The sequence below is a fragment of the Gobius niger genome, assembly GCF_951799975.1.
Source record: "Gobius niger genome assembly, chromosome: 22".
Classification (NCBI taxonomy): Eukaryota; Metazoa; Chordata; class Actinopteri; order Gobiiformes; family Gobiidae; genus Gobius; species Gobius niger.
The window spans coordinates 13,941,060-13,968,137 of record NC_136873.1 but is presented as its reverse complement, the minus strand read 5'-3'; the positions used below and the strand labels follow the sequence as shown (position 1 = coordinate 13,968,137).

The window sequence follows — 27,078 nt, the reverse complement described above, 5'->3', positions numbered from 1 at the left end:
CATTCATAATAATTTTGTAATTTTCTTATTATTTAAAAGCTAAAATCATATTGATTTTTAGCTACAATCACCTTGCAATGATAGTAGCTAAAACTAGTTTAAATTCATACATTTTAGCAACTTTTTTTCCCCTATGTACTTGTTTTGTTGACAAGCTTTGAGGGCCCCCCTGTAGTACCTCTGAGGGGCCCCACTTTGGGAAACACTGTATTGATGATTGCTTGATTGCTGATCCATTTTAGCACGCGCTTGATAAATGACGCCCAGAGTATTTGAAGAGAAATATTTTTTAGGCACCAGTTTCCGATACAAATTTTCTGTTCAATACCTTAATTTTTGTTTAAATTTCAATACGATACTGGTTTAGTTTAACAGTTCCCAGCCCTAGTTAGTACAAGCTGCCGACTTCCGCAGTAACCAGCCTGTTGTTGTTGCCCTGGGGCTGATTACCCCTGGGTAGAAATATCCCTACGCCCTTTCCAAAGAGCCCCAGTGAGATAGTTTCTGCAGCCATGTCAAGATCTTTAGGCCAAGTCCTGCAGAACCCGGTCACGATCAGAGAAGCAAAGTAGTAGTGCTTGCTTGGTGATGGCGGCTGCTTGGTGAAAGGCAGTGGATAGTTCAGTGGCAGTGGGTTGAAGTACTCGAAGTATTGTCGTTAAATGGCCTCTTGTTTGGTGATGGTGGGCTGCGGGATGGAGGTGGGCTGCTTGGGCACCGTGGCGATGACCCCGGGGGCCAGTTTGTAGTGCTCCGAGCTGGAGGCGGCCGGAGGAGACGGGATCGGGGTTTCAGGATTGGCTGCAAAATCACAGAAAAGTGTCATTAAGTTCGTTGAGTATCGGTTTTCTTGTTTCTTGATTTCCTTTCTTGAGTAAAAGTTAAGGAAACTACTGGTCAAAATTACTCCAATAAACGCAAAAGTCGCTCAGTCAATTTTGTTCCTTGAGTATTCAAAGTAGAAAAAACAAATCTGTTTGAATAGGAGCTGCTGTTGTGAGTCAGTGGCATTCGACAATCCAAACTCACATTTTTTTAAATTATGATTTCAGACATTTTTCCTGTAGCCTCAAACATCACAAATTAATAGGTGCTTTCAGCTGTTGTCAACCACCGACCACATATAGGTCAAAGCCGAGTAAGAAATGATTAATAAATGTACAGACCTTTTGAGATTTTACTTTAGATAAGAATTACTGTATAAAAGTGTCCTCTGAGCCAGTGGTTCCCAACCTTTTTTTGTCCCACGTACCCCTTGAGGAATCAATTTATACTCCGAGTACCGCCTAACTTGAAGATCCCGCTAACATTTTAACAAAGTGAGAAACTAGACATAGATTTTTCATTATTTAGTCAAGTGTTATGTTCAAAATATAGCCAAAAAAATCTCAGGTTCCAAGTATCCCCTGCCAAGTGCTCAAGTACCCACGGGTCCCCGTGACCTTGGTTGGGAATCACTGCTCTGAGCTTAATGCTAAACCAAATTCAGTCAAGATTCTGTTTTTTGTGGGGTTGGATACACATCTAAACTATCAGATGTTAAAGGGGCTAGATGCAAGTTTGTGATTTTATACTCACTACTGCCACCTCAGGCCTTTTGCGTAGCTGCAGCTTCTATATTAAGCTCGTGCATGACGGCACTTCGGACCCGAATTAACGGCTTTTTTAGTGACAGTGCAGGATTTGTGGTGAACAGAGCTCATTCTACACATTAGGACATGGCTGGAACGTGTGGATGGAATAAAATACATACATAAAATAAAATACATAATTTTAACATTTTTAAACTCCATATAGTCCCTTTAAGGACAAAGAAACCAAATAAATAAATTAAATGCCATGCAAAGGAACAAACGTACCTCGCCACTCTTTAATATTGTGCCTTGCTTCCCTATTCGTAATTTAAAACGGCATCTAAAAGGTCAATAATAAATGTTATATAAATTGAAACAAAGTGGTAGCCTGGGAATACCCATGCTGCTGTGTGCGCTCGAATCATTCCGAACTTCACAGCAGTCTGGGGACCATGGCCTAAATTTTCGCATGGATTTGGGATGGATTTGGGACCAATCATAGAACGAGGAGGGACGGCAAGATGATGACGCACTATTCAATATACGGAAGCTGGTAGTTTGTTAACAGATAAAAAAACGTGATAAAAAGGTTTGAGGTATTTGTATGTGTGAACTGGCCTGAACAGTCTCGAGTTTGGGAATTGCTGCCCTAAATAATAACGATTTGCAACCGTTGAAATCTGGGAATAATCTTGCGACCTTAGAGAGCGATCACGTTAATTACGCCGTATACCGTGTCCTACTTTCTATACAGCCTTAAACCTCGACTGTAAACTCGGATGCCGAATAAGCACTTTTGTGAAATATTTGCGAGCATTAAACATGTCAGGAAGAATAACAGCTCTCTTTGACAGAATAAGCCAGATTAGTTTTGCCCCCGAAGAGCTGAGGGGATTAATGCGACTCGAGCCGTTTGTCCGTTCAGCTACATGACTCTGCGGCACATGTGGCCAGGAAATAAGGTCGCGTTTGTGTAATTCTCTGGTCGCTAATACGAGACTCAGTGCTGTAATGAGTAAAGAACATTACTGTGGTGCAGCTCCGGGGGCCAGAAACTGTTGTTTTGTTGCACTGGTGGAAACCTCAGGGCGTCCTAACCTTTTTCATCGATTGTCGCATAAAATAGTGTGTTAGTTCGGCCCTGTTAACCTATTAACCCCCACCTGAACCGAGCACATTTTCTCCAGTTTGGCATGACCCAAATCCAACACTGCAAAAAGTAATTAACTAGATCAGTATAAACATCTCAATTTGAGCATAATAATCCATTTTTTTGTTGTTTTGACTAGGTAAGAAGTTCTTGGGCATTTGTCCTAGATTATTTCACTTGTTCTGAGATGTTTCTGACTCGTTTCGATACATTTCGTCCTTATTTCAGGTCATTTTCTTTGCCAATGGGGTAAGAAAATTGTTCTTATCTCATTGGCAATTTTACTTTCTTATTTCAAGCGAGATTTACCCTAGAACTGGTCTGAAATGTCCTCAAACAAGCAAAGTAAACTTGGTCCGATCAGGAAAAGTGTCTAAATGAGTGAAAATCGCTCAAAACGAGATACATTTCCTCAATTCCAGTCATTTAAGCCAATGCTTGATATTGACTTTTTGTAGTGAAAAGCTTCTTGAACAAAGTGTCAAAATAATTAGACAAAAAAGAGGCAAAAATACCACAAAAAAAGCAACAAAAGAGTGGCAGAAAAGTGACAAAAACTGATGATAATGTGGCAAAAATGTCATAAAAAACTGACAAATGAAAAGAAAAAGTCAAAAAAGATAAGTTTAGATGAGTTTTAGATGAGTTTTGTAGGTCTTAGCTTTCAAATGAGGCGTTACACTGGCGTATGCTCGTATATATGCTGTAAAAAGCTTTTAGATATGTTCTTACCTTTAGCTTAGCTTAATTAAACAATGTGGATTTTCTAAGTGGATAAAAGGGGGAATTGTATTGTAAGGCGTAACAATACCAGGAGTAGTTTGACATCAGTAATACCTTCAAGTAGAAAATCCACATTGTTTCATTTTGTGTAATTATACTTTATAGCGTAACACTTCATGTAACCATATTTAAATAGGGAAAACGTGGAAGAGCTTGGTAGCTTCTATCTTCACCTCGTTTGGATCTATAGAGGAGAGGAGGAGAGGCTAAATGCTAAAAAACATATGCCTTCACTAAACAGGCTGGTCATACGGCTCTTTTAGTTTAGATCACTCAAAGAAGCTCGTGTGAGTCGAAACCAGGACTGTTTTCGATGGGAGAATTACATTGTGACATGGTAAAAGCTGTAGAAAGCCGATTTTGCAGTACAATCAATCTTCAAGTCGCTTCTCTCATAGTCAGGGCATTTTAGAGAAGTAGCATTTCTACGATATTGTTTGTTTGTGAGAAGCTCCTGTCTGGAGTCTCCCACTGTGATAATGATCTGCTTTGTGTGGCACTCACAGATCTGTCCGTTGTGGATGGGCGTGGGCATGGAGCTGGTCACGATGACGTTGGTGCTGAGGTGCTCCTGGACCAGGTGAGGGTGCAGAGAGTGAGGGGCATGAGGCGCTTCAGTGGCAGAACCTGAAACACAGAAAAACTACTCTGTCAGTCTCTGCCAAGGAAAATTAAAATAATGATGTTACAAAACATCGATAAAATGGTCAAACCTGTACAATTACATTTACATTATTTGATAGACTAAACTTATGCAGATGTTGTGAACAAAGGTTATTCTCAAACCTTTCACAGTAAATATTTGGCTTGAACCACAAGCTCTGGAACAGGGTCTAGCTCTAGAATATGACTAAACCACTAAGAAAGTATTTCTGGACAGAATCTGACCCAAACATTATATGACAATGTTCTTTGGCCTTCAGTAGATCCACTTCATCCTGTTTCAATCCAAATGAAAGTCATAATATAGAGATCTGGAGGACCCTTAACAAATAATTTGTCGCAGCAGCTCTTGCTCGATTTTTGAGCAACTCATCACAAACAAAAGATTCACGCCAGAGGTTTTTAAGAGTCTCATGTTGCAGTTTTGTGTGTCTGTGTGAGTTCACACAGACACACAAGAATCCATCTTGTGCTGCCCCTGTGATCTGTTTGAATCCAAACCAAAAGTTTCCGATAACAGAAAAACAGGAGGTATGGTGCTACATACTTTAAGCAACACAAATAACCTTTTTCAAAACTAAATATTATGTTAATTTGTGTTGGGCTTGGTCCAGTCAGCAGCAGATGGTGCTCCCCAAACGATATGAGCCAGATCGATCCCAGATTGATCAGTGTTAATGTTATTGGCTTTGTAATATTGATCTTGCTCTTGCCAGGTTACTTGAGGTTACCTGGCCTCGATCACGAGTATGATTTTCTCACGATTCTCGTGTCTATCACCTTTTAGAGGCGACTAAAGCCGTCTGCTTCTTCTGAAAGTAGATTTTTTTTTATTACAAGGAATGAAAGAGGAAGCCACTACATTAAGATGTTAGCTGTGGTTCAAACTAGGAGTGAGACAATATATCGATTTTCCGATATATCGTGATGTTTTGCAGGACGATGCAATACTTTTTTTCCCAATATCGATACTGTTGATGACTTCATGCATATTAATGAGGCAGCAGTGCTCCACTGTTTTCACAGTCAATAGAGGCCAATAATGCTCAAGAATTCAGTCAGGACAGCAGGGGGCAGCACTACAGCTTTAAGAACTTGGACCAAACACTGTCACACAAATGATTTACTTTTAATGAGTTTTATATTTATATATACGATTAATTTGGGGTTCATTTATTCCTTTTTAAAGGAACAGGCCACATACTGAGATAACTTCTTACCTGAGCTTAGACAACTTGATACGTAACTGTCTGTTTTTTGTATGTGCCCTTAGTCACGCAAAACGAAGATGTTGTTAGCATTTGGCCTCTCCCAATGTATTCCTATAACTCCAAACGGGGTGAAGTTGGAAGCTACCAAGCTCTTCCACGGGCACAAAGACCAGACAGGTACGTATCAACTTGTCTAAGCTCAGGTGAGAACACATCTCAGTTTGGAAAAACGGTGGCCTGTTCCTTTAAAGGGACTGTGGTTTCTTGTTTATTTAAATGTAAATGAAGTCACTGACAGATCTATAGACCCATTTTCAGTCAGGAATAATTTATACACAGAAAAAAGGGGTGAAAAGTACATGAAAAGAAATGTAAATGATGAGTAATATGTGGTATGTTACAATAAAGGTTAAAAGTGTTATGTTTTTTTATAAATCGTGATGTATTGTAGATTATTTTTGTGCAATATATCGATTATCGAAGTATCAGCGCATCGTAAGATAATCGTGATCGTAAGCCATGTATCGCGTATCGTATCGAATCGTGAGGTACCCAGAGGTTCTTAACAGGACAAGTTTAAGGACACATTTCACCACTTGCAGGTCACTTTTCAGAGCGAATCACAGTATGACGATACCACCCTGGACTTCACAGAGTCAGACTTGCAGAAAGAACAGAGCAAACCTTAGCTTTAAACCTTTAAACCGCGCCTCACCTCCCAGCAGCATCTCCTGCAGCAGGTTGTCGATCTTGGCCATCCCGAAGAGCTTGACGAACTGAATCTGCTCGATCATCTGCCACGTGATGCTCTGCAGAGTGGGCAGCAGCAGCAGCAGCTCCCCGAAGCGCCCCCTGCTGTCGTACTGCCGGTCATTGATGTAGTCCTCCAGGCTGACCTGCACCTGATACCTCATCCGTTTGATCTTCCCAGGGTCACTCAGGCCTTTGGCGTCTGCGCAAATACGAGCACGCCGTTTACACAAGGATGTTTGACTACGATAGTGCCATTTACTCGGGGATGTTGTGTCCCACGCGCCCCACATTCGATCAGGCAACAACAAAACACAAATACAAAAACAACTGGAATAGGAACAAATTGTTTGAAAATGAAAAAAGGATTTAGAGTTCGGGAAATTCTGCCGTTACCACTGAGATCCGCCATCTTTGCAGCTGTTAGCATACATTTCCATTGACCAACATTAGCTAAAAACAGTATAAAAAGTGGTGAATAAAGCCATGTGACACCACTTGGACACCACATGGCTTTTTTCACCACCAAAATAGCCACAAAAAATAAGAAGAAAGCAAGGATGAAAAATCAACAAAAATGTGACAAAAACTCAACAAAAACTCAACAAAAATGTGGCAAAAATTCTACAAAAATGTGACAAAAATTCAACAAAAATGTGACAAAAATTCAACAAAAACTCAACAAAAATGTGGCAAAAATTCTACAAAAATGTGACAAAAACTCAACAAAAATGTGGCAAAAATTCTACAAAAATGTGACAAAAATTCAACAAAAATGTGACAAAAACTCAACAAAAATGTGACAAAAATTCAACAAAAACTCAACTAAAATGTGGCAAAAATTCAACAAAAACTCAACAAAAATGTGACAAAAACTCAACTAAAATGTGGCAAAAATTCTACAAAAATGTGACAAAAATTCAACAAAAATGTGGCAAAAATTCAACAAAAAAGTGACAAAAAATCAACAAAAATGTGACAAAAATGCAACAAAAATGTGACAAAAACTCAACAAAAATGTGACAAAAATTCAACAAAAACTCAACAAAAATGTGGCAAAAATTCTACAAAAATGTGACAAAAATTCAACAAAAATGTGGCAAAAATTCAACAAAAAAGTGACAAAAATTCAACAAAAATGTGACAAAAATTCAACAAAAATGTGGCAAAAATTCAACAAAAATGTGACAAAAATTCAACAAAAATGTGGCAAAAATTCAACAAAAATGTGACAAAAATTCAACAAAAATGTGACAAAAATTCAACAAAAATGTGGCAAAAATTCAACAAAAATGTGACAAAAATTCAACAAAAATGTGACAAAAATTCAAGATGGCTTTTATCCGGTGTCATAAAAGCCTGTAATTTCTCTACACGATGACGTACCTGGGTCGAAAAACACGATGGCTTTCAAACAGGCGTATTCGTTGTCGTCGATCTGCAGCTCCTGGAAGGGCAGCACCAGCTCGTCCAGGATCCGCACGGCCACGCGCCCCACCTCCAGCTCGGGGCAGTTCCTGGGAATGATGTGGTCGTTTCCTAGGACAGGACGAGAGCAATCGTGAGCAAGAACGTTAGTCTGCACTTGTGCGGTGTCAGTGAGTCACTAAAGATGGGGCTAAGGGGTTTCAGTTCATAAACCCTGTACTTGCTCTGTCCTTTATCTCAGAGTTCACTGATTTTAAAACACTTGGCTACACACCAGGACAAAACGCAGGTGTAAACTGGACTAAACCAAGTCTCGAGTTGGATGATGTCTTGACTGAGAGGGGACAATGTGTCTCCATCGTAACAAAACATATATATAAATTGTTTCAAGTTCTGGGCTGAGCTGATCCACGTTTTGAGCCCTTTTATTTACGTGCTAATCTACTTATTGGAGACTAGAATCATGTTTATATTGCTCCACATTAAAAGTTGAAATTCAGAATTGGGAGAAAACACTATATATTTTATTTATAAGATTTCACACAGGCATAAGTGTTTAGATCCTGTCCCAGTCCTTTGCTCAGAATTGCGTTGCTGTTTTGCACATTCATAAAAGTTTAGGCAATTATACAGTTCACTCGATTAGTTGCTCATGATTGCTCTTTTCTAGTGTCAGTATCAGTGTTAATTTCGTCGACTAAAATATTTAGTCTTAATTTTAGTCAAAGTGATATTTTTAACGACTAAAATTGGACTAAAACTAAATTAAACGTTTTTCATGAGACTAAAACTATGACTAAAATGTCCAGATATTTTAGTCGACTAAAATAAGACTAAATAAAAATGAAAAGGAGAGACTAAAATCATCCAAACTTCTATTGACCGTCTGAAAGAGCCTCATATCATTTAAATTCACTGCCAATTGAACAGCTCTGAGCTTTGTTCATGTGGAGCAGCTCCATGAAGTCGAGGACCTTGATTAAATATGATTATAGTGAATATTATAAATGCAAAGTCGACTAAATTAGTCTTAAAGCAGTACTAAGTAACTCTTCCCCCTAGAGGCCATAAGCGCAACTGCAGGTGTTGTAGCAAGTTACGATTTTTTAATTTATTCATTGTCTTGGAGAGTAAATACTACGCCGACAGGAAAGGTGAAGGGAGAGAGGGTTACTGTGCATCCAATTATAAAATGGAAACATTTTTTTTCACTCAAACTTGGCTGTAAATACTGTTTAAAGTGACGTTAGCCCGCAGTTAGCTTTGCCCGTTAGCATGTCAGCTTCTTCTTCGTGATTCCATTAGTGTGTATTGGTGACTCCGGACCGGTGGCAGTCAAGTTGCAAACATGGTTTTCTGTCCAGAGACACCAGGGGGAGATGAAAGACCCTCCAATCATCCCATAAACACTTGTATTACCCCCACAGGGACTACGGGGAGGATTTATTAAGGTAAATAAGTTACTTAGTACTGCTAGACTAAAATTGAAACGTTTTTTTTGACTAAATCTCGACTAAAATTAAATTACATTTCAGTCAAAAGACTAAAACTAAAATAAAATATGTTGTCAAAATTAACACTGGTCAGTATTTATTGTAACCAGGACAATTTCCACCTGAGATTAGGAATCTCATATCCGGGGGAGTCCTGGCCCCAGTGGGGAATAGGGTTGGGCCATATCGTATATCGTTATTGCGATATAGTTTTTTATATCGTTATCATTTTTTATATCGCTGGGGAAACTATATAATTTATATTAACCTCAGCTCCATCAGACCAGCATAAACACTGACTGTGTAGGACTCGGGGGCAGGTGCTTAAAAAGTAAAACGAAATGAAGGATGTAAAATAAATATAAAGAGTGAAACATCTTTGCATGAATCTTCCCAATGGGCGTAAGGCTGGGATTTTTAAGTGATTTATCCGTCGTCAATTATATCGTCAAATACATCGTTATCGTGATATTTATGTTTTTATATCGTGATAGAGATTTTAGGCCATATCGCCCAGCTCTAGTGGGGAATCTATTGTCTATGTTTTTAGAGGTAGGGGAAACTGGAGTCCCATAACCTACACAGACACGAGGCGAACATGCAAACTCCACACAGAAAGGCCCGGTCCAGGTGGGAATCGAAACCAGGACCTTCTTGCTGCGATCAAAACGTCTTGTACTTCTTAAGTGACTGAAATGATGTTACCTAATAGGAGGATGTCTTTATAAAGCATGGATCTCTTGGCCGCTCCGAGCAGCAGGTGTTCCCCGGCGTGCGCGCGCAGCAACGCCACCTGAAACACAACATTTATTTAAAATACTTTTCAGCACCAAAATGACAGTTCAAACTGAGCTCTGCAGAAGAAGACCGGGGTCACAGCAGCCTCAGCAAATGAGTGACCGGGCCCAGTGACTGCGCTGTTAATCATTCTGCACTTTTCAGAGCGGATATTACTTTTAAAACTCACCAATCATATTCTCACTTCCACATTCAAATACATTAACTAGAACAGAGAGAGAGAACAAGCAAGTGTGCAGGCAGGATAGCGTGTTACTCCAACAAACGAAACATTCACATCAACTGAGACTCATCATTTGAGAAGTTTAGTTTCAGAAGTCTTAGATTGTCAAAATTATTCTCTACCCATTATTATTATTTTTTTTTAATTCTATTTTAAACTGTGACAGAGGAAACTACAGAGCTTCTCAAATTGAATGTTTATTTTTCCAAGACAGGGGCAGAACAAACAACCTGGTTTGATCCTTTTAGGAAACTAAAGTGACTAATAATGAGTGAGTAAGTGATTGCTTTTAGAAGGAGCGACCATGCAGTAATCAGTAGTTGGATTACTTGTTTGTAAGCACGCGTGACCCAGTGTTAATTTCGTTTTTAACTAAAATATTTAGTCAAAGTGATGTTTTTGACGACTAAAATTGGACTAAAACTAAATTAAAAGTTGTTCATGAGACTAAAACTATGACTAAAATGTCCAGATATTTTAGTCGACTAAAATAAGACTAAATAAATATGAAAGGGAGAGACTAAAATCATCCAAACTTCTATTGACCGTCTGAAAGAGCCTCAGATCATGTAAATTCTCTGCCAAAGGATCAGCTCTGAGCTTTGTTCATGTGGAGCAGCTCCATGAAGCAGAGGAACAACATTAAATATGACTATAATGAATATTATCAATGCAAAGTCCACTAAATTTGTCCTAAATTCAGTCGACTAAATTTATTTGCAATTTTAGTCGACTAAAACGAGACTAAAATCGAATTACATTTTCGTCAAAAGACTAAGACCAAAACTAAATTAAAATATGTCGTCAAAATGAACACTGGTGTGACCCTGGGCGTGTACCTGGTCGTCCAGAGGCAGGTCGCAGAAGGCCGGGATGTACTTGGCCCACTCCACCAGCACCAACAGCTGCTGCTTCATGGACTCGCACACGTCCGAGATGGAGGCGATCTTCTTCGTCCTGATGTCGCCGTTTAGGATCGGGGCCGGGGAGGTGATCTGGAGATGGACAAGCAACGTTTACTATAAAAGGAATGTCCAGATACGCTTAAAATATTAATCTAGTTGTTTCAGTTAATGAGAATCACGTTTTTTCTTTCACTCTTTGGACTATTAGCATTACTAGCACTAACAAATTAAGTCAAGTCAAAACCAGATCATTAAGGATGTTTTGTCTCATTCTTGATCTTTTTCATGTCATTTATATAATTTCTGCGGTTTCCTAATGGCCACTGGATGTGTATCTGACCCGCAGAAAGCAGACACTCTACAGAATTTCAGTTAGAAATTAGCTTAGAGGACATTTGTTTATGCTAATTGGTATCTAAAGTAAAATGTCAAAAAGCCTGTATATTCATTCATGATTTATAACGAGGCTTTGACCTCACTTTTATGTGGTCTATGGTCGACAAGAGCTAAAAACATCCGGATCGCTCATAATTTGCGATGTTTGATGGCTAATGCTAACGGCTATAGGAGAAATACATTGAGCTAATGCTAACGGACTCGGAAAAGTTGCCCGGACTACACGGACTATATGTTTGGATCTAACGCCACTTCTATAAATTTCTACATGAAAAACCAGCACTCAAAGCTAGCCGTTAGCCTGTAGTGTGAAGCTAACGTTAGCATCAGCTTTTGTAATCGTTTAGTAGTTAAATATCTTATTATTTTTTAGTCTGAAATTGATAAATAAACACTTTAAAACGAGCAAAACAAATCCAGACCTACCTATAAATCCAATGAATTCAAAATCTAGATAAATCTTAATAAATATTTTGAATCTAAGTATTTATTCCTGTTTGATTCTTGGTCTCATGTGGTCTATGGTCGACAAGAGCTAAAAACATCCGGATCGCTCATAATTTGCGATGTTTGATGGCTAATGCTAACGGCTATAGGTAAAATACATTGAGCTAATGCTAACGGACTCGGAAAAGTTGCCCGGACTGTATGTTTGGATCTAACGCCGCTTCTCCTTTAAATTTCCACATGAAAAACCAGCACTCAAAGCTAGCCGTTAGCCTGTAGTATGAAGCTAACGTTAGCATCAGCTTTTGTAATCGTTTAGTAGTTAAATATCTTATTTTTTAGTCTGAAATTGATAAATAAACACTTTAAAACGAGCAAAACAAATCCAGACATACCTATAAATCCAATGAATTCAAAATCTAGATAAATCTTAATAAATATTTTGAATGTAAGTATTTATTCCTGTTTGATTCTTGGTCTCATGTGGTCTATGGTCGACAAGAGCTAAAAACATCCGGATCGCTCATACTTTGCGATGTTTGATGGCTAATGCTAACGGCTATAGGAGAAATACATTGAGCTAATGCTAACGGACTCGGAAAAGTTGCCCGGACTATATGTTATGATCTAACGCCGCTTCTCCTTTAAATTTCCACATGAAAAACCAGCACTCAAAGCTAGCCGTTAGCCTGTAGCATGAAGCTAACGTTAGCATTAGCTTTTGTAGTCGCTTAGTAGCTAAATATCTTATTATTTAGTCTGAAATTGATAAATAAACACTTTAAAACGAGCAAAACAAATCCAGACATACCTATAAATCCAATGAATTCAAAATCTAGATAAATCTTAATAAATATTTTGAATGTAAGTATTTATTCCTGTTTGATTCTTGGTCTTATGTGGTCTATGGTCGACAAGAGCTAAAAACATCTGGATCGCTCATAATTTGCGATGTTTGATGGCTAATGCTAATGGCTATAGGTAAAATACATTGAGCTAATGCTAATGGACTCGGAAAAGTTGCCCGGACTATATGTTTGGATCTAACGCCACTTCTCCTATAAATTTCTACAAGAAAAACCAGCACTCAAAGCTAGCCGTTAGCCTGTAGTGTGAAGCTAACGTTAGCATCAGCTTTTGCAGTCGTTTAGTAGTTAAATATCTTATTCAGTCTGAAATAAATGAATAAATAAAAACTTTAAAACAAGCAAAACAAATCCAGACATACCTATAAATCCAATGGATATCAAAATCCACATAAATCTTTAGAAATATTTTGAATTTAAGTGTTTATTCATGTTTGCTTCTTGGTCTTTTGCAGCCGACGCCCTCACCTGTCTGGAGAGCACGTCTGCCTGGATGAGAGCGTTGATGGAGGGTAAACTGCTGTCCTCGTAACTGGACCTCCTGGTGCTGATCCGGTCCCTCTCGTTCTGTACAGCTGCAAACAACCGCACTGGAGTCACATATGCGGTATTTCAGACTAAACCGGGTTATGGAGACTTCATACAGGGTTAAAGGGGCCAGACCAGATGACACCCTGCTGTATAAACCTCAGCATTTCAGAGTTCATACAGGTGCAAACTGGGGTGCATTTAAGGTGAGACGCTGCAGGTGAATAGGGAATCTTTTTAAACCATCCCCCATTCCTTTTTTTTAGGCATGGAACCATAAAGCCTGCTCGTTCTCACAATCAAATATTTGTTTTTAGGTTGTAATTGTGGAGAATTATTAAACTTGCAGTAAGAAGTACCATCTCGGGCCACTTTTGGGCCGCACTTTGAGCACCAACGGCCTAAACCAATTTACACCCAAGGTCATGAAAGTAACGCAGTGATTCTCAACTGTTGTGTTGTACAGCACTTTGTGATTTTTATCTGTGAAAAGCGCTTTATAATAAACTTTACTTACTTATGGCGTAGGGACCTATCACCCTGGAATGACAAGCCACGGCCCAAATATGGCTTGTACTTGTAAAATATAATGTAAAATATGAAAAAAAAATCATGAGCATTATGATTTTTCTGTGCATACGGTAAATAAGGGCTGGGATTTTTTATTTTATTTTGCTCTCTGCCATCTGCTCAGAGAAAGAAGGTCCTGCTGTTGTTTTATTGCTCAATCCAAATCCAAATCCAATCTTTGTTGCACACTGCACAGTGACTTTTCAGTTATAAGTTGTTTTTTTTGTTATGTCGATGCACTTTAATTACACTGCCAAAAGTAAATATCAAGCATTGGCTTAAATGACTTGAATTGAGGAAATGTATCTTGTTTTGAGCGGTTTTCACTCATTTAGACACTTTTCCTGATCGGACCAAGTTTACTTTGCTTGTTTGAGGACATTTCAGACCAGTTCTAAGGTAAATCTCGCTTGAAATAAGAAAGTAAAATTGCCAATGAGACAAGACCAATTTTCTTACCCCATTGGCAAAGAAAATGACCTGAAATAAGGACGAAATGTATCGAAACGAGTCAGAAACATCTCAGAACAAGTGAAATAATCTGGGACAAATGCCCAAGAACATCTTAACTAGTCAAAACAACTAAAATTTGGATTATTATGCTCAAATTGAGATGTTTATACTGATCTAGTTAATTACTTTTTTGCAGTGTAAATACAGTAAATTAATCAATTTAAAAAAAAATTTAAAACATTTTTTTTGTTTTAGATAGGGGGTAAAAAAACAAATGGGAAATCAAGTTTTTTTTTCTTTTTTAATCGCTCTAGCTCCAGCATGAATATGAAAAGAAATGTTTTGTGGGAAAGGCTTGCAACCCACTGCTCTAATGGACTTTCTATTAAAAGTTTTTTACCCTCTATAAGTCTTTTTTTTTTACGCAGGCTTGTCGATTTTTACCTCCACATGTTCGTCTCAACACTTTTTCTCTTCCCTATTTTTCTTTTTTATTCTTTTCCTTTTCTAAATATAGGAGCTGGTTCGTAAAAGGTGCTTCTCATGTCATTGGTAAAAAGAAAAAGAAATTTCGACCAATTTACTGCTAAAATTAAAGGGGCTAGATGCAAGTTAGACATTTTATACTCACTACTGCCACCTCAGGTCTTACGTGTAACTGCAGCTTCTATATTAAGCTCGTGCATGGCGAATCAACACCTTTTTGAGTGACAGTGACAGGTCTGAGCTCATTCTACACATTACGACATGGCTGGAACATGTAGGGGGAGGAAAATACTTAGCTTTAACATTTTTAAACTCTGTATAGTCCCTTTAAGTCACAAAGTGGAAGCGACATTGTAAGATTGGCTCCCTCTCTGGCCTTAAAGGGAACCGTCATGAGGATTCCCTAAGTCGTACAGATAAGGCAAGTTCAACAGTTATTAAAAGTTGCTCAACAATGCATTCCGTTATTTGCCAGGAAATGCTTTAGTTAATACTCTCTCTTTGTTTCGCATTAGTTTCCTCCACAAAGGCAGACCGCGGGGTAATTTACAAAGAGAGATCGGTCCTCCAAGGCTGTCGCGTTTATCGGTATATGGCTGTTATTGCAGAGAAGTGTTTGCTCAGCGTGAGTCGCCCTGAGCCGCCGCTTTACCCAGTGAACATTAACGAAGCCTGTTGCAACATCACGACTGAGGGAAGAGGAGTCGGTGACAGCGGAGTGAGAAACCAAAACCACCTCAAGGAACATGGCAAAAAGGAAGATACATATTCTCAATACAAGTCATTTAAACCCGTGCTTTGCGTCTGTTGTTACACCGTGAAATCAAAACCCTATGGAGCAGGACCAGACTGTATTTGTGCTTTGAATACATAGAGAAATCAGGCAGTTAAATCAGACTGGATTATTATTTGTCCCTTAAAATTCTGTTGGTCAGAGTCAGACTCCCACACACAAAGCCTGGACACGTACCTTCTTTTTTCATCCCAGCGCGGAAACACTTCTTCAGCCTGCAGTATCGGCACTGGTTCCTCTTGTCTTTGTCGACGATGCACTGTCTGTTGAACCTGTCGCATACAGTGGGAGAAGTTACAGCCAGTGGAGGAGCAGAACTGCATTTTTCTCTACACTTTTTTATACTGTTTTTAGCTGATGAGAGTTTATGGACAATGCTCCACCAAAAATGGCAGATTTCTTCTTTCTATGACCAACTATAGAAAGTCGAGACATGCTTTGTGCCCGGTTTTAGCTCAAATGCTAATTCACTCTAGTCGCTGGACAGGTGAATGTTAAACACATCAATACATAACAAAGCTGATAAGATAACTCCTATCACTCTGTCATATTCTCTCACAGTATAATTTTTCAGTTGGGAGAATACAAGAAGACGTCTTGACCTAAAGTAGCACTAGTTTGTACAATGTAAAGGAGCCATTGATTTCAGAAAAACGACTTTTGGTCAGCTTAGCTTTTCAGTGAGAGCAGCATCACAGCGCTGAGAACCTTCACTAGATCAGTAAAACTCTGGACAGTCAAGCCTGCAGTCACAGCCTGGCCATGTACTTATTTTACTAATACACCACAAAAAGTAAATATCAAGCATTGGCTTAAATGACTTGAATTGAGGAAATGTATCTTGTTTTGAGTGTTTGTTTCCACTCATTTCGACACTTTTCCTGATCGGACCAAGTTTACTCTGCTTGTTTGAGGACATTTCAGACCAGTTCTAGGGTAAATCTCGCTTGAAATAAGTAATGAATAAATTGCCAATGAGAAAAGACCAATTTTCTCACCCCATTGGCAAAGAAAATTACCTGAAATAAGGACGAAATGAATTGAAATGAGTCAGAAACATCTCAGAACAAGTGAAATAAGAACTTCTTAACTATTCAAAACAACTAAAATTTGGATTATTATGCTCAAATTGAGATGTTTATACTGATCTAGTTAAATACTTTTTGCAGTGTGTCTGGTGATGCACGAGTCAGAATTACTCAAATCATAATGAACTTTTATCCTTTGAGCTCACCCTCAACAACAAAACTATCACAAAGCAGTTGAATAAACTCCTGTGTTTCTGACCTGCAGGAGTACATGTGGTTCTTGCGGACGCTGCGCCTGAAGAAGCCCTTGCAGCCGTCGCAGCTGGAGGCGCCGTAGTGTTTGCCCGTGGCTCGGTCTCCGCAGATGGCGCACAGGCTGCCGGCCGCCAGGTGCCCCGCCGCGCTCATGGTGGAGCCGTCAGTGGGAGAGGAGTCTGTGACGGGTGAGAGAGGGGGGGACACGTCATTCATGTCTGTTCATGCTCTGGAAGTGCACAGGTACGAGAGGGGATTCAAAAAAGTCACCAAGAATAAGGTCACACGCTTTAAAAGGGGCTAGATGCAAGTTCGCCATTTTATACTCACTACTGCCACCTCAGGTCTTACGTGTAACTGTATCTTCTATATTAAGCTCGTGCATGACGGCACTTCGGACCCAAAGTAACACCTTTCTGAGTGGCACTGCAGTGTGTGTGTATGGTCAAGTTTAGTTAGTTTTAGTTTCCTAATGTAGTTCCATTTTATTTATTTTATTTTTTTTACATTTGTTTGGACACAATTCGATGAAAAAAATAATTGCATTCAGAAATTTGAGGAAAAAGAGACAAAAATGTGACGAAAGTGGCAAAAATGTGAAGAAAAAGAGACAATAATGTGACGAAAAAGTGAGAAAAATGTGATGAAAAAGAGACAAAAATGTGATGAAAAAGAGACAAAAATGTGACGAAAAAGAGACAAAAATGTGACGAAAAAGAGACAATAATGTAATGAAAAAGAGACAAAAATGTAATGAAAAAGAGACAAAAATGTAATGAAAAAGAGACAAAAATGTGAGGAAAAAGAGACAAAAATGTGAGGAAAAAGAGACAAAAATGTGATGAAAAAGAGACAAAAATGTGACGAAAAAGAGACAAAAATGTGACGAAAAAGAGACAAAAATGTGATGAAAAAGACACAAAAATGTGACGAAAAAGAGACAAAAATGTGAGGAAAAAGACACAAAAATGTTATGAAAAAGAGACAAAAATGTGACGAAAAAGAGACAAAAATGTGATGAAAAAGAGACAAAAATGTGATGAAAAAGAGACAAAAATGTGACGAAAAAGAGACAAAAATGTGAGGAAAAAGACACAAAAATGTTATGAAAAAGACACAAAAATGTGACGAAAAAGAGACAAAAATGTGATGAAAAAGACACAAAAATGTGAGGAAAAAGAGACAAAAATGTGACGAAAAAGAGACAAAAATGTGATGAAAAAGAGACAAAAATGTGATGAAAAAGAGACAAAAATGTGAGGAAAAAGAGACAAAAATGTGATGAAAAAGAGACAAAAATGTGAGGAAAAAGAGACAAAAATGTGATGAAAAAGAGACAAAAATGTGAGGAAAAAGAGACAAAAATGTGACGAAAAAGTGAGAAAAATGTGAGGAAAAAGAGACAAAAATGTGATGAAAAAGTGAGAAAAATGTGAGGAAAAAGAGACAAAAATGTGATGAAAAAGTGAGAAAAATGTGAGGAAAAAGAGACAAAAATGTGACGAAAAAGTGAGAAAAATGTGAGGAAAAAGAGACAAAAATGTGACGAAAAAGTGAGAAAAATGTGAGGAAAAAGAGACAAAAATGTGATGAAAAAGAGACAAAAATGTGACGAAAAAGTGAGAAAAATGTGAGGAAAAAGAGACAAAAATGTGACGAAAAAGTGAGAAAAATGTGAGGAAAAAGAGACAAAAATGTGATGAAAAAGAGACAAAAATGTGACGAAAAAGTGAGAAAAATGTGAGGAAAAAGAGACAAAAATGTGACCAAAAAGTGGCAAAAATTTGACGACAAAGAGACAAAAATGTGATGAAAAAGACACAAAAATGTGACGAAAAAGACACAAAAATGTAATGAAAAAGAGACAAAAATGTGACCAAAAAGTGGCAAAAATGTGACGAAAAAGACACAAAAATGTCATGTGTGTAACTGTATCTTCTATATTAAACTCGTGCATGACGGCACTTCGGACCCAAAGTAACACCTTTTTGGCAGTGCAGGATTTTAGAGGCAGTTGTGGTGAACAGGTCTAGGCTCTTTCTACACATTAGGACATGGCTAGAACATGTAGGGGGAGGAAAATACATGATTTTAACATTTTTAAACTCCATATAGTCCCTTTAAGATTTGGGCGCCTTCGGCTTTGTTTGCAGCTCTGTCGCAATGTCATAAAATCCAGTGTTGCCTTTATTTTCACCATGATCTTGTATTGATGACGGGAGAGAGTGACCACGGCGCAAAGCCTTCTCCAGCACATCCCAAAGACTCTCATGGGGGTTAAGATCTGGACTCACTGATAATGTCAATGAAGCCAATTCTGATTCTGATCACTCTCCCTGATCCACTCTTTCACAATGTGAGCCCCATGAATCCTGGCATTGTCATCTTGGAATATGTCCGTGCGATCAGGGAACAAGGGACCCATTGATGGAACAACCTGGTCATTCAGGTTCAGCTGATCCCAGTCTTAGTGTCGCTGAACCTTAGTGTCACATATATGGTTTTCGATAACGATGTCTGAACGATACTCTTTCACGATACCTATACTAAAATATTTGTTGCCTAGAACCAGAAAACAGAACAATAATGTTAATCAATTCCATAAAAGACTATTTCTTTTAAGCTGAAACATCCATGTAACTTCATTTATATGAATATAGTCATTGTGCGCTGTGTAAACCTGCTGTCACTGCCTCTGCTCAGGGACTACAGATGGAAATGAGTATCTCTGGTCTGTGCAACTCATTTGTTGCGCAATTTCCCTGTCAAATAAATAACTAAATGAGGTTAAGGATATACTATATTGATTTCCATAGAGAGATTTGTTCTTTAATACCGCTGGGGCAAGATGGTATTTTAGATAAGATGGCATTTTTTTCCAGTGTCTGAATAGTCTGAAAGATTTTCTGCTGCCGTTTTTTAACTGAATTTGTACACAGATTTCCTCTCATTCCTCTGTTTGATGGATGTCTACAAATCTTAAACAACTTATGCACATAATTTTCCCGTTTGTGGTATTAAAGATATGTAATTGTGCATTAAAATGGGAATGAAAAAGCATTAAATCTTGCTTTGGCTTTAACACAAACATAAACTGAAACCCGATTACAGTAGATTAACAGCGTTGTTTTGTGAGGCTGACAGAGAGTCGTTTCCATCGGGGTGTGAACGACTAATGGCTGCGATCATTTTGGGCTGATTATAAATGACTCTTATTTACAGCCCGAGTCCGTCACAGAGTCAACACGGGTTTGATCTGCTCTGAGCCGTAATCACTGGAGACGGCTTTGTTTACCCGACTCCCAGAGCAATCAATCACCGCTAACGCACGGCGCACTGTGAAAAGAAGGAATCAGCACGAGTCAAACAGATATCATTACAAGATTAATTGAATTATTGAATTTGAGTGACTAGTTTCAAGAAATCTGTCCGTTCTGTAAGTTTTATAAGAGAAAGATTCTCATACTCTCTTACTTTATGTGAAATAAGATTGTTATTGTTGATGCTTTTTCTTGATTTAAGTGTAAAAAAAGAAGATTTCACTCATTTCTACATTGGCTTTTGCGTATGACTGCTTTGTAAAAACAGCTTTAAAAAAAACGGCAATTCAATTTAAAATGTGTGTATGGTCAATTTTAGTTAGTGTTAGTTTCCTAATGTAGTTCCAATTTTACTTTTGTTTGGACACAATATGATGAAAAAAATAGTTGCATTCAAAAATGTGAGGAAAAAGAGACCAAAATTTGATTAAAAAGAGACGAAAATGTGATGGAAAAAGTGGCAAAAATTGATTAAAAAGTGGCAAAAATGTGAGAAAAAAGTGGCAAAAATGTGAGACAAAAGTGGCAAATATTTGATGGAAAAAGTGGCAAAAATTGATTAAAATGTGGCAAAAATGTGAGAAAAAAGTAGCAAAAAAGTGGCAAAAATGTGATTAAAAAGTTGCAAAAATGTGAGAAAAAAGTGGCAAAAATGTGAGGAAAAAGAGACTAAAATTTTCTGAAAAAGAGACAAAAATGTGAGGAAAAAGAGACAAACATGTGAAGAAAAAGAGACAAAAATTTGATTAAAAAGAGACAAAAATGTGAGGGAAAAGTGGCAAAAAATTTATTAAAAAGTGGCAAAAATGTGAGAAAAAAATTGCAAAAATGTGATGGAAAAAGTGGCAAAAATTATTAAAAAGTGGCAAAAATGTGAGGAAAAAGTGGCAAAAATGTGATGGAAAAAGTAGCAAAAAAGTGGCAAAAATGTGATTAAAAAGTTGCAAAAATGTGAGAAAAAAGTGGCAAAAATGTGAGGAAAAAGAGACTAAAATTTTCTGAAAAAGAGACAAAAATGTGAGGAAAAAGAGACAAACATGTGAAGAAAAAGAGACAAAAATTTGATTAAAAAGAGACAAAAATGTGAGGGAAAAGTGGCAAAAAATTGGTTAAAAAGTGGCAAAAATGTGAGAAAAAAATGGCAAAAATGTGAGGAAAAAGTGGCAAAAATGTGAGAAAAAAGTGGCAAAAATGTGAGGAAAAAGAGACTAAAAATTTCTGAAAAAGAGACAAAAATGTGAGGAAAAAGTGGCAAAAATGTGATGGAAAAAGTGGCAAAAATTATTAAAAAGTGGCAAAAATGTGAGGAAAAAGTGGCAAAAATTATTAAAAAGTGGCAAAAATGTGAGGAAAAAGTGGCAAAAATGTGATGGGAAAAGTGGCAAAAATGTGATGGAAAAAGTGACAAAAATTGATTAAAAAGTGGCAAAAATGTGAGAAAAAAAAGTAGCAAAAAAGTGGCAAAAATGTGAGGAAAAAGTGGCGAAAATGTGACAAAAAAGTCGTTAGCATTAGCCACCAAACATCACACAATAAGAACGATCCAGACGTTTTCAGCTTTTGTCAACCATCGGCTACAGCACATTCAGGCCAAAGCCTCCTCATCAAATCATTAATGAATGTTCAGACCTTTTGAGATTTTACTCCAGATACAAATTAGCGTCTGAAAGTGTTTCCTCTAAGCTAAATGCTAACTCAAAACCAGTTAAGTTTCTGCATCATGTTAATTATAAAGAAACCACAGAAATTATATCAATGCCATTTGTAAGAACAGGCTCAGCTAGGTCAAGGCTATGCGTAACCATGGAGACGGTTCCATCAGCCATGAAAACCCACCAGAAACCCTAAAAAACAATTGATCCTGGAGCAAATATGCCACGCTAACCACCCATACCGTCCCTGGGGTCACTGAAAAGTTCCATAATGCACCTTTAACGTTTGTTACACATTCACAAAAAAAGAAAAATGAGGCGAGTTCAAGTTGTGGGAATGGTTTCGTTTTTGAGCGTTTGAAAGACGAGTGAAAGTCACGGAAGAGTGCCTGGATAAATACGGAGGTCCTGTTACATTTGGAGACATCTTTTTTTTCCCCCCCAATCGGAACTTTAGGTTTCTGTGGGAACTGGCGATACGTAACTTGATAGATGAAACCCAAACTCTGAGCAAAACTTTAAATTTGTCACAACTTTTCACACAGAGCTTGGTTTGCACATTTTCCTCTCAAACACCGAATAAGAACTGTGTTAAAAAATTATAAAACAACTACTCAAAGCTCACATTTGCACTGTAGAGCAGCAAAAGTAAAAACTATATAAATATACACAGATATTATTGCATCAGTTTAGTAGATTTCGGTGCATTTTTCAGTTCTCAGTGCATATTATTTCAGTCCATTTCGTTCAGTGAGTAGTCAAAATGTAGCCTCTTTAACCGAGCAGCTTTACCCAAATCTAGAGGTTAAATATCTCAGATCTACTCAGAGCACAGATAGAACTTTACAATTATCATGGGACCTTCTTCCCATCAGGTGTGTTTGAAATACTAATATATGAAGTTCTAAATTGATACGAGACTCAATTGCATTTCAGAACATCACTATTTAAAGCAGAACTAAGTAACTCATGCCCCTAGAGGCCACAAGCGGCACTGCAGGTGTCGTAGCATGTTACGTTTTCTTACTCATTAATTGTCCGTGAGAGTAAATCCTACACTGACAGAAAAGACAAAGGAAAGAGATCTTTTTTTTTCACTCAAACTTGGCTGTAAATACTGTTTAAGCGGTGTTAGCCCGCAGTTAGCTTTGCCCGTTAGCCTGTTAGCTTCTTCTTCGTGATTCTTTTAGTGTGTATTGCGCCTCTGATCCGGTGCAGGGAAAATTGTAATTGTGGGTTTCTGGCCAGAGACACCAGGGGGAGATGATTTATTAAGGTAAACACGTTACTTAGTACTGCTTTAAAGCAGTACTAAGTAACGTGTTTACCTTAATAAATCCTTCCCGTAGTCCCTGTGGGGGTAATACATGTGTTTATGGGATGATTGGAGGGTCTTTCATCTCCCCCTGGTGTCTCTGGACAGAAAACCATGTTTGCAACTTGACTGCCACCGGTCCGGAGTCACCAATACACACTAATGGAATCACGAAGAAGAAGCTAACATGCTAACTGCGGGCTAACGTCACTTTAAACAGTATTTACAGCCAAGTTTGAGTGAAAAAAAATATTTCCATTGTATAATTGGATGCACAGTAACCCTCTCTCCCTTCGCCTTTCCCGTCAGCGTAGTATTTACTCTCCAAGACAATTAATACGTTAAAAAATCGTAACTTGCTACGACACCTGCAGTTGCGCTTATGGCCTCTAGGGGGAAGAGTTACTTAGTACTGCTTTAAATTTGCTGGATTTATTCTGACTTGCCAATTATATAAGATAATAGTTCCTTATTCAAAATTAAAAGTGCAAAAAGACTCATATTTTTAGGTTTGTTTTTGCAGTGTGGTAACATTTCAAAACTTGATTGAACTCCAGCTCCTCCCTTGAACAAAACGATCTTAAGGAAAAACAAATGACACACATTGACTCGACTTAAGAGATTGAATCTAAAATGCGAGTATTGGTCTCGTATTAAAAAAGCCAATTAATCTTATTCCAAGTGTTTTCATGCTCCATTGGCATTAGCATTTCTATCTTATCTTCGATTAGTTCAGACCCGCTCAGATTCAACGTAAAGCTCCTGAAACCAAGTCATTTAAGAGCTCATTTTTCAGTGCAATTTGTTCTACCATAAGTCTGAGTTCATTGCGGAAAACTCAAATCGAAAGTGCAGTTTTAATGGTCGCAATTTGCAAAAAACAAACGCTACAGTGCAGTATCCCATCAGTGTGGAGCAAACTGCTGACTCTGCGGTTTTGAGGCTCTACAAACATGTCCAAATGCACGTGACTCTTTTTTTTAGTTCAGCAGTTTGCGTTTCAGTCTCGTCCCGAAGGATAAAAACGACTGTCACTCTGAGGCTCTTCTTAAAAACACCATAGTCGACAAATTATGACATTGCTCGGTGACGCAACATCCATATCTCGAGAAAACACAATCAATCACACTCAGGTCTTCCATCTGACGGAGATTTACATGTTGTTTTCTTCAACGTGAGGCATTTTACATCGAATCTGATCAAGTTTGAGCTAATCTAAGGTGAGATAAAGATGCTAATGCAGACGGAACAAGCAAGTAGATAAACAGTTTGATTTGATCTAAGACTAGGCCAAACCGACTCACATTTTATATTAAATCTTACTATATTCTATATCTCTTCCTAAAGATCATGAGTCTTATTATTTTCCTTGTTTAGTTCAATTTTTTGTGCTGATTCAAGTCTTGTTTTGGCTCCAAAGAAACAGTATTTGCTTTGGTTTAGCAACACTGGAAAAATCCCATCTTATCTGAGACAAAAATGACATAAAAGTGCTTGAGTTACCAGAATTGACGCTAATTTTGAGTTGGTTTGGACTCTTGTATCGCTGATGGAACAAAAAATAAGACTCTCTTCACTCATTTTGTCTCTTTTCAAGTGTTTTGTCTTATTTTAAGCTTGTTCCGTTATCTCAACACAGCCCAAACACTGCAAAAAGTCACATCTTCATGAGTTAAAATGACTGGAATTTAGATTTTTTGACCCTAATATGAGTCGTTTTGATTTGAAATAGAAAAATCTGCCAATCGAACGAGTAGTTTTGCTGTTAACCTCTTAACCCCCGCCTGAACCGAGCACATAGTCTCCAGTTTGGCTTTACCCAAATCCAAAAGCAACAAAAATGAGATTAAAACGTGACAACAAAGCGACGACAGAGTGACAAAAATGTGTGACGAAAATGTAAGAAAAAAAGCCACAAAAGGGCAACAGAGAAGTGACAAAAAGCGATGGAAATGTAAATGAAAAATGTCAAAATGTTTAGATGAGTTTTGTAGGTTTTTTGTAGCTTTCAAATGAGGCGTTACACTGGCCTATAGGCTGTGACCTTTATAGATTTGGGTAAAGCTGAACTGGAGAAAATGCTCTTGGTTAAGGCGGGGGTTAAAAGGTTAAAATAAGAAACAAAACATATTTCAAGTAAAATTAGATGGTAGCATTGTATTTTTTACAGAACCCTTGATACATTGTACTTGCCAAACTTAGTACAATGTACCGGGCTTTGTAACAATGTGTAATAACTTGTATCTATGTTGTTCATACTAGGGCTGGGAAAAAATCGATTGGTAGGTCAAATCAAGTCATATTTAAAAAAAAAATAGATTTAGATTATTCTTTTTATTATTATTATTATTGAGCTTAGAGGAAGAGGATCTTGCTGTTCAAATGTGCCTCAGTTGCCTCAGGATTTTTGTTGTTATTTTACAAATTTATCCAAATACAGGATTCATTCAATCTTTTTTTATTATGACACAAGTGAGAACACATGATCCATATTTATATATATAGTATAAATAATTTTGTTGCACCCTGCTCAATGACTTTTCAGTTGGTGTAAGTGTTTGCCTTTGCAATGTTGTTTCTGTTGGTGCAAATTATTTAAATACAATAAATATATACATTTAAAATATATTTACAGTTCACAGTATTTTGGTTTAAATGGGGGAATCGTAAATAAAGTTTTTTATTTTAAGAAAATCACAGTTTTTTGGGGGGGAGGGGGATCGCCCTGTTCTAACTGTGCCAAAGTTTGTACAATGTAAGGTGCTATGTAACATTGTGTAATAACTTGTATCTATGTAGTACATACACAATGGAATAATGTGTATTAGTACTTTGCAGGTACATAATGTAATATGACCTTTAGGGTTAGGGCTTAAGGTTAGGGTTAGAGTTAGGGTCCTAATAGAACTAATACACATTATCCCATAGTGTATGTACTGCATAATATACAAGCTATTACACACTGTTCCAAAGCACATGACACTGGACTAAATTTGGCAAGAACAATGTATCGAGGGTCGTGTAAAATAAAGTGTTACCAATGAAATTTATTGTTTAATTTTAAGCGCAATAACAACTTCTTTTTTTTGTCTCATGTGCAAAAATACTGGTTCCATTTGCAGATGATCTTACTTGCTGTTCCTACTCAAATCATGGGAAAATGATATGTTTAGATGACTTGTTGTTGTGAACCTGCTCAAAATTGCTTTAAACATCTCAATTCAAGCAGTTTTTTTAGCCCTTTTTGCTCCGATATGATGTCACTTTTTCCACTTGAAATATCGCGATAACTTCATCAAGACGGTCGTCGTAAAAAATCGCGATGTTTTCTCAGCCTTTCGTGCATTCGTCCCGTCCCGTCACTCACCTGCGCCCATGGAGAGCACCTGCATGTTCTCGAACTCCAGCGTGGTGTACGCCGGGTCCAGGGCCTCGCTGTAGTCTGCCATGTCCATCTCTGCGCCTCGAGTCTCAACAACAGGTCAGAACCACAACTCTTCACCTGCGGGGCTTCACCTGACAGTGACAGGCAGCGAGAGCCGGCCCAAAGACCAGATCCCGCCTCCTCCTCCTACTCCTCCTCCTCCTCCTCCTCCTCCTCCTCTTCTGGCCCCGCCTTCAGAAAACAGAGCTGCGGGTGACGGACAGGCTGCACCGGAGGAGGAGCGTCTCCGGTTGATGGTTAACCCGGAGCTTCAATGCCAAATCACGGGCTTGTTTTTTTTTGGAAGATAGTGCGACGGCTCTGATACGTTTTGCACTTGTCAACGTCTCGGTCGATACAGTCTTTTAAAAGCGAGTGGTTCGTAACGGAATCGAATCAAAACCGCAGATCTATTGCCGGGATTAGCAAAAACGGCTAATTTCCATCCGTTGTTTACGGCGCGGTGAGCAATAAACACTCAGAGAGAGAGAGAGATAACAAACAGAAGACAATACATCAACAACGTGAGGTCACAGTAAACTACATGTGAGCGCAGGTCTGGTTTCA

At 38.1% G+C, this 27,078-nt stretch overlaps 1 protein-coding gene across 2 annotated transcripts; it reads right to left on the bottom strand.

Moving 5' to 3' along the window:
* Window positions 1-658: 658 nt before the first annotated feature.
* hnf4a (hepatocyte nuclear factor 4, alpha) lies at window positions 659-26,544 on the bottom strand (the record flags this gene model as incomplete). Of its 2 annotated transcripts, none has more annotated exons than XM_079580860.1 (10): window positions 26,455-26,544; window positions 16,805-16,979; window positions 15,695-15,789; window positions 13,156-13,262; window positions 10,913-11,068; window positions 9,758-9,845; window positions 7,518-7,670; window positions 6,044-6,333; window positions 4,012-4,150; window positions 659-801 (listed from the first exon to the last, which is right to left on the bottom strand). In XM_079580860.1, the coding sequence occupies exons 1-10, from the start codon at window positions 26,540-26,542 to the stop codon at window positions 659-661; spliced, it is 1,434 nt and encodes a 477-aa protein (XP_079436986.1). In that variant the 5' UTR covers window positions 26,543-26,544. The 2 variants fall into 2 exon arrangements, with proteins under 2 accessions (XP_079436986.1, XP_079436987.1); XM_079580861.1 differs by having other exon boundaries at window positions 4,012-4,134; window positions 6,097-6,333.
* Window positions 26,545-27,078: the final 534 nt, after the last annotated feature.